Source organism: Agrilus planipennis, unplaced genomic scaffold (genome assembly GCF_000699045.2).
Source record: "Agrilus planipennis isolate EAB-ADULT unplaced genomic scaffold, Apla_2.0 scaffold82, whole genome shotgun sequence".
NCBI lineage: Eukaryota > Metazoa > Arthropoda > Insecta > Coleoptera > Buprestidae > Agrilus > Agrilus planipennis.
The window spans coordinates 1,255,923-1,264,251 of record NW_020442454.1 but is presented as its reverse complement, the minus strand read 5'-3'; the positions used below and the strand labels follow the sequence as shown (position 1 = coordinate 1,264,251).

Genomic DNA, 8,329 nt, shown 5'->3' with positions numbered 1-8,329 from the left:
AAAAGATCGGTTGTCTGTAAAGTCGGTTTACTGATGATAATTGAACGTGACAACCTCATAAGAAAATACTGATGGAATGGTTTCAGTTTTCAAAAGAAAATTTTGATTTTATTTGTTTAATAGATATTTTGTATGGATATAGAGAAGGAGGTAAATGGAATTGTATTATTGTATAGCAGCTGTCCACGCGGACGCATCGCTCACTCAAGTAGGAGAGAGACAGATGTCGAACGCTGCCGAACGCGAAGGACAATTGTGCCTCTTTGTCGCTCGTTCCGCGCTCTCGCTTGCACTTCAAGCTTTAAATGGAACGCCTCAGAGCGAGGTAACGCCGCATGAGTCATGTTTTTTCGTGCGTGCATCCGGCTCCATCGAATTATAAGACGTTGTCACGTCAAAAAAATTAATAAAGCTTCTCATAAAAATTTAAAGTATGAAACTTGACTATATATGCTAATATTAGTTAAAACTTTTCCATAATGTAACGAAGTAACATGCAGCTCCAAAAAAAAATTATTTATAGTGGACCCACAATGCAATAATCAAAGATTGTTAGCCTTATATTTCTTTGAAGCTAAATGGAGACAGAAAAATAAAAACACATTAACTGCCTTTCCTTCATACCAATAAATATTTGTTTTATGTATTTGCAACTATTCATAGTCTTTAAAAGGAAATATGGTCTTGAACTAACAAGCGTTTGTTTGGCACTTGTATGATTATTTAATTATAGTACCTATTAAACCCAACAACAGTTTATAATTGTTTTGTATGTTTGCAATAATTCGTGAATTAAGTAGATTAAATTATATTGCATCTTTAATTTATAGCACACCAAAAATTAATATTTAATAATGATACATATTCAATGTACGTAATACATTAATACATACTTCATTTTTAACTTTACAAAACCGTTTAAACAGACATCAGGATGTTTCAAACAAATAACATCATATACATATTTATTTTCAAATATGTTACCTCACAAGGCCTTTGACACTTACAGGAAATACAGCATCTGTGTAGGTTAAACAGCTAGAAGAAAAATGCCTTTGCTAATGCAGGAAAAATGTATTCCGAAGCATACCTGTAAAAAGAAAAGAACAAGTGAAAGCTAAAAATAATTATTTTATAGAACAAAAAAACAGTTAATCAATGGAAACAGTAATCTTGTTGCCAAAATAATACAATTGGATTATTTTAAAGTCATTTTGTTTGTATTGGAGTTATATATACAATTATTATTTTTCATAAAATCAATGGATATACATAGACAAGTTTGCAGGTTTTTCCTAGATTACCAAAGTAAACTAAATACTATACTTACAATTATAACCTACTTTACTTATTGGGAATTCAAAAATGTTTAAAAAATATAACCGTAAACCACGAAGCGTACAGCGCATTAAAACAGCTGTTTAACATATCATAAATATGCGTCTTACTGTTGCTAACCATAGACTGTGGTCATAGATGTGATGCTATTTCTGCTAAGACGCATTCGATTACACCTCCATAATACTCAATCAGTAGGTTGTGTTGGCAAATGAACTTGTTTTTTTTTTTTAATAAAGCTAGCGTAATCCGACATATTGTTAATAATTACATATTCAAAAAATATCAACAAGTTCTTATAGTATGCTACAAAATATTTAGATGTAAACAAATTTAGTTTATGGGCAAAAGCGGGATAATGGTAGCTTATTTCCCTTCTTCTTTTTTATATCCAGGCATTTTTTTTGTTTAAACAATCATCAACGAGCAAAATGTAGACACCTTCATTTTTAAAAATGCAACAAGGAATAAGCAAGTATTGCTGCCGACCTTATGATTATTAAAAATAAAGATTTGCTCATGGTCGAATCAAAAATAAGCATATTAATAAACTTTAATAGTATCTAAATCAAATTTTAAACTATCTCAGTCAAATCCGCAAAACTTGACTTTGGAACAAAAACGAAATAATATCACATAATTTCCAATTTTGTAAAATATGTTTTCATCATAAGTTAGTAAATTAAAAAAGAAGGATTCCTAATATCCATACATATAAATAAAATTGAAGTGAATGCCTGATATTACCTTATTTTAAGTAATCCAGAGATGAGATTTTATTTTATTTACTTCAAACAGAAAAACATGAATCATACTTAATCTTTGCAGCTGGTGATATATTACAAACACCACTATTAGTCTAGAAAAACTCCAACATTTAAAAAAGAAGCAAATGCCTGTAAGGTGTTCTTAAAAAATATTTTACACTTAAATGTAGAAAATTAAAAAGGTACTACAAAAAAGTAATTATTAGAAAATACGTATTTTGCATTTAGGATTTAAAATAAAAAAGGGAAACTTATTTTGTATTTTCCATTTGAAACAACAAATCAAAAAAGTACTTGCATTTTGTATTTAAATATTTTTATAAAATCATTTTGCACATCTCTAGTACTATCCTTAAAAAAAATTTGCCTGTCTGTACTAACTAGTCTTTAAAACGGCTGGGCCGAATTTGATAGGACTTTACAGATATGAAAAGGGGGAGCAACATAGGTAACTTAAATTTTCACACGGGTGAAGTTATGCAACAGCCAGTTAAATTATACATTACAACACTCTTTTCTTTTACATGCAATGATCATTTTTATTACTCAGATTTCCTCTCTTGTTTTCATTTGCAAATAGTCAATGTGTTCCATAAAAATGACAGAATTCAGAAGTGAGTTACATTTAATGGGTCAATAATAAATGCAAAGAGAAAGATGTAATTAAAACTAAAGCTTTTCTTAGAAATGTTTTTACTAAATGGAAAAAGTAGAAAATATTTAAACAATTTATATAGTAAAAATATATCACAGTTTATGCGATCAGTTATTAATTTCTTACCTTCCTTCAGACAACGCTAATATACCTTTTAATCCCTTAAAATATCTTTTCTGTGAACGTTCATTTTATAAACATAAATTCAGAAAAATATGTTCATGTGCAAATTAATATAAGATTATTACTTGAATTTTGTACACCATGAAAAGAAAAAAAGACAATGAACTATAATTTCCTTACTTTTTGGCTTTTCATATACCATTACGTTTCGATAAAATTTTTGAAAAAGCTTTCTGTTTAAAAAAATCATAATCCGACTTTTTTAGGTCTACTTTATATGTAAATTTCAAAAATAAGAAAAACCTGTTTTATCCTCCTGAGTATGCCTCCATTTCACGGTGGCGTGCCCCTCCATGTAGTTTTTTCACCCTAAAAGAAATTCAAAATTAGAAAAAGCAATCATTATTTCAGAATAAGATGAATTTGATTTGGCTCTAATGTTAGTACTAATATTATAATGTATTAACAAAAATGAGCTTAAACAACAAATAACGAAAGTGTATGAATTACGTAAGACAATTAAAAAAAACGAAATAAAAACGAGTGCATATAAACATCCATATAGCATTAGGTTCACATTTTTCATTTATTAAGCAAGCTTATTACGGTCTTATCATTATTTTCCTATACATATTTATATACTATATACATGAAAAAAATTGCGTGCTTCATTGTAATTAATTATATGCACTTTATTTATTGAAAATATTTTCATCTGGAAGAACCAAATGTGGAAACTAACAATAAGAAAAAGTTGGAAATACTTTACCTAATTGATTATTCCGATTTTTGCTATGTAAGAAACAGCATTTTTGCATTCGGCTTTATTCAGTTTTTGAGCAATAGTAATGCTTGTGGGATGTATTTAAGTGAGTTTTTATTATTATATTTCGCACTGCCATTTTATAAGTGACTGCTTTATTTAGTTGTTTGGTTGCACATCATACGGAATCGGTTAATTATTGAGCAGAAATGTTTGTTTGGTATTCATTCCCTGAGCAAGAGATTTTTGATTCTTCATTTTACATAGTCTCTCGTACAAATAGCTTCAAACACTTAAGTTTATTAAATCCAATCACAGAATTAATTATACTACTTCTGAAAGAAAACTGTAATATCTTCACTGATGTGTTGGTTTGCACAAGAATTTTTATAAAATTTTCCATACTGAGAGAACTGAATAGAATTAAACAAGGTATCTACCTACCTCAAAATATTGGCTTGTGATGTCTTTGACAATCTTTTTTAGTTAAAGTACTATTTTTTTTTCTGGAGGCATTTTACAAATATCTCAGAACATTTAAATATTATTCTACTGAGGTAAAGTATATGCACATTTTTTAAGAAACCCACATTGTATTAAAAATGTACATTATTTCTTGTAGCTAATTTATATATTATATAAATAGCGTTTTAAAGCAGTATATAAAATATTGTTTATAAACAACAGCTCTTTTATAAATAAAAGTTTAATGTGTAATAAATACAATACTGAATGACGATAATTGGCTCTTGTACACAAAAATTAGAAGAAAATAGTTTACAAATGTTATGGACTTGAATAGATAATAATTGAATAAAGGCCACAATTCACATCTAAATAGTATACAATTTTGAGAAAATTTTGAATTAGATACTATAAAAACTAAACCTACATTGCAACCATACCACAGACCTACGTTTATACGATGCATGCATTAACATTTTATGTCATTTTGTTCATAATAAAACGACCACGCTGGCTAATTATCATGTAAAATAATTTATTTTTTATTAGCAGTCACTTGCTTTTAGCTGACAAACAGTTAGATACTTATTAAAACACACTGTCAACGGTTAATATTTCATACAGTTTCAATAATATAAAATCATATTTAAATTAATTAACGTCACCAATTCCTGTGAAACGATTTCGAAAAAAAATAACTGACGCTCTTATTATTAATTATAATAACCATCAATAATAATAATCGCTTAAACTAAACTATTATTGTTGCTGTTGTTAAATATAATACATTTCTTTTGAGGATCAACAGTCAATCTAAATTTGGGGAAATTAGTTGCGTTTAGGTTGGCCTGTTGCATAACCTGTACCTGAAAAATTCGGTTTAAAAAAGTCCACATTAATCGTCTGTCTTCTACTGGCAAAATTCGTTTTATATTGAGTTACTTAATTAAAATCAAACAACTGCACTCTGACTATTTTCTTATTGGGATTAGATTTCACTGATCAGTGATTACCTAATTTACATCAAACTGCTCTTATTATATTTGTTTCTTTAACCAACACAACTAACAATGCAGTTATTAACGCAAATTTCAATAATGAAAAATGCTGCAAGGGGATGTTTTCCAATACATCACGATTAATTTCCATTCAATATTTATTGTAAACATTTTGTTTGTCAGCTTGTTAATAAGAGAAATAAAAAGTCGGCCTCCTTTTATGTTTTTTGTTTTTAACTGTTTCTAATGCTTTGCTATAAATTGCATACTTTAATTACTATCTATTTATTAAAACTAATAACTTGATTATTTTGGTAGAATGTTTGCTTTTATGCAGTTTTTAAGTGACTTTAGTAATAATTAAAAATTGATCTGTCATGAAAGTGCAGCTCTAAAATATTTTACTCAAAAGTGATGAACACACACGCACGCAGTGGTATGTAACATGAAAAAAAATATTTTAGTGCTTACACACTTACCAGAGCTGTCAGGTGTTAAACTGAAAAATAAAGGATTAAGGTCGTTAATAGAAACGTATATTTATTCGTTTCTTATAATATTTATTTTTGTAGTATTTTCTTCCTGTACTAACTCTAACACACTAAGGATATTTTCAAGACGCAGTAACAAATACAAATATGTAATTGTAAGCTTGCACTATATATATATGATGTGTGAATTATGAATTTTTTATTTCCTAACATTATTCCTCCATTTCCTGACAGCTCCCCATTTATTGAAAAGCAGTCTATACTTCATTTTTAGTATTAAATTGACAAAAATTGATAATGAAAATGAGTGACTTCGTAATAAAATGAAATACAGACATTGCGGAATCGAACAAAATGTATAGTTCAGAAAATAATAATTTTTTCTTTATTTGTAAATAACGTTAACAAATTTGTTAACTTTTATTATTCTATGACTTTTCTATAATAAAGCATACAATTTTAATCGACCCTGCATTTCAAAAATATGTGTGGGTGTGTCTCTTTTTAACGAAGAAACATACGATTGTTTAAAATATTAAAACTCACCGTATCCTCCAGAAGCGTAACCACTCCGACTGTCGTATCCGCCTCCACTGCCTTGACTACTATAACCACCCCCACTACTGTAACCACCGGTACCGTAGCCATCTGAAGGGGCGGGTGGTGGTGCTCCATAAGCGGACGAATATGCATCTCCTGCACTTCCATAGGGTCCCCCGCCTCCACCTCCGCCGCCAGCTTGATAACCACCTGCATAATTCGACGTATCATACTGTCCATAGCCGCCGCCACCACCGCCGCTATAGCTACCTCCACCCCCTCCGCCAGATTGCTGCCCTCCATATGCAGATTGACTGTATTGACCATAAGGTTGAGATTGTTGTTGAGATCCATAACCACCTCCAGCACCACCACCTCCGCCGCTGCCATAATTTTGTTGCCTACTATAAACAAAATTTTATTAAATCGCCATTAAACATTTGAGAAATAAACTGAAAAACTCTTATGGCTATGGAACATAACAAAATAATTTGTACTTTTGCAAAGTAGAACAGTAGCAACAACTATTCTTAAGTATAAATTTCTGTTTAGCTGTATTATTCACGATTTTTATATATGAAGATTGATATTTTGGAAAAGCACATCAGCGACAGAATAATTACTATGGGAACTTAAGTAATACAAGAAATGAAAAATATTATGAAAAATTTAGGCTACGCCTATTATTTACCTTTGTCCATAACCATTGGAACCACCTTGTTGATCATCAAATCTAGGTCGTTTCCCACCAGGCCCACCCATACCCATTGGTCTCTTGTGGGGCATTTGCCCATTTCCTCCAGGTGGTCCTCCCCTGCGGAATGGAGCTTGTCCTCTGCCGCCTCGGTCACCACCGCCAATACGACCCATGCCTCGACCTCCAGGACCGCCTCGCCCTCCACCTCCAGGACCACCTCTGCCGCCTCGAAAACCACCGGGTCCACCTCGTCCACCAGGGCCACCTCTCATACCTCCCATTCCTCCACGTCCACCTCTGCCGCCAAAACCTCCCCCAGGTTTAACGTCGCCACCAGGACCACCCATACCACCTCCTAAATTTACCATACCCCCTCCTGGTTAACAAGTAGGTAACCAAAGCAAAATAAAATAAATAAAACAAAATTAAAAAACAATAAATATGAAGGATGAAATGATGAAACAAAACCATGTAATACACAAAATAAACTATTCTAACAGCAGTGAAAATGCTTATGGATCTATATAAATATTATTTGATCATATTTCATAAATGTATTCCAAACTTAATAAAACAAAAAAAACAGTTCTTACAATAGCTATAAACATTGCTTTCCTACCTCTAGGTCCACCTCTTGGAGCTCCTCTTGGTCCTCCCCTTCCTCTCATCATACCACCTCTGCCAGGAGGACCTCCCGGTCCACCTCTGTAAGATAGTAATAATAAATATGAAAACAGAAACCATTCAAAATTTCAAGACAGTGTAAGTAATATATTTTCAGCATACCTTCCTCTCATAAAGCCTCCTCTACCTCGTGGTGGACCTCCTCGACCCATTCCTCGACCTCGGCCTCCACCTCCTCGATTCTGTGGTGGTCCATTATTAGCATCACCAGCACCATTAGCTGGAGCAGCAGAAACTACTGCAGGTGATGCTGCTGTTACTGAATCAGCCATTTTCTGCAATATAAAAACGTTATTACTAATCAATCACATTTATTATGTATAAAATACATAAACTACATCATAAGGAGTGCATTAGTTCAATAAGTAATTTTCCAAAAAAAATAAATATTAAAATTCAACCTACATTAAAATTGCAACGTAACCTTCAAAAATCAACAAAGAACTAATAAAGCTGGGAATACTATTAAGTAAAGCGAATTAATTAGGAGTTCTTGCAGTACGTTCGATAACCTCTAGTTAGTTCTTAATGCTAACTACTCACCTACGTAGGAAGCTTTTATTTAATTTTAAACCATTTGTATAATAAATATATTTACTACTGCTAATTTTCATGTGCATTAAAAATAGAATGAATACACTACTGATTGACTTACTTGTTATAATAGGTTAAACGGCTGTTTTTAAATTTACTTTTCGTAACAAGAGACCGGCAACATACAACTACAACAACGACGAAACTACCAAAATGACCAAAATGGACGAGATGGACGCTGAGAGCTGATGGCGCTCTGTACTCTCACAACCAT

General features: G+C 31.5%; 1 protein-coding gene across 10 annotated transcripts in view; it reads right to left on the bottom strand.

Moving 5' to 3' along the window:
* Positions 1-8,329, bottom strand: part of LOC108736564 (glycine-rich protein DOT1-like) — a 12,411-nt gene extending 4,082 nt beyond the window's left edge. For 2 of the 10 annotated variants that reach the window (XR_003232340.1, XR_003232342.1), the window contains exons 1-7: positions 8,177-8,329; positions 7,624-7,796; positions 7,457-7,542; positions 6,832-7,213; positions 6,147-6,544; positions 3,187-3,252; positions 1,008-1,090 (exon numbers count right to left, since the gene is read on the bottom strand). Coding sequence is in view for 6 of the 10 variants with exons in the window: in XM_018469024.2 (XP_018324526.1) it covers positions 4,940-4,977; positions 6,147-6,544; positions 6,832-7,213; positions 7,457-7,542; positions 7,624-7,793 (1,074 nt within the window). In the remaining 4 variants the exon portion in view is untranslated. Of the gene's footprint in view, positions 1-984; positions 1,091-2,781; positions 3,253-4,904; positions 4,978-5,588; positions 5,609-6,146; positions 6,545-6,831; positions 7,214-7,456; positions 7,543-7,623; positions 7,797-8,064; positions 8,142-8,176 lie in introns of those variants that run through there. The other 8 variants (XR_003232343.1, XR_003232341.1, XM_018469029.1 and 5 more) reach the window with 8 other exon arrangements.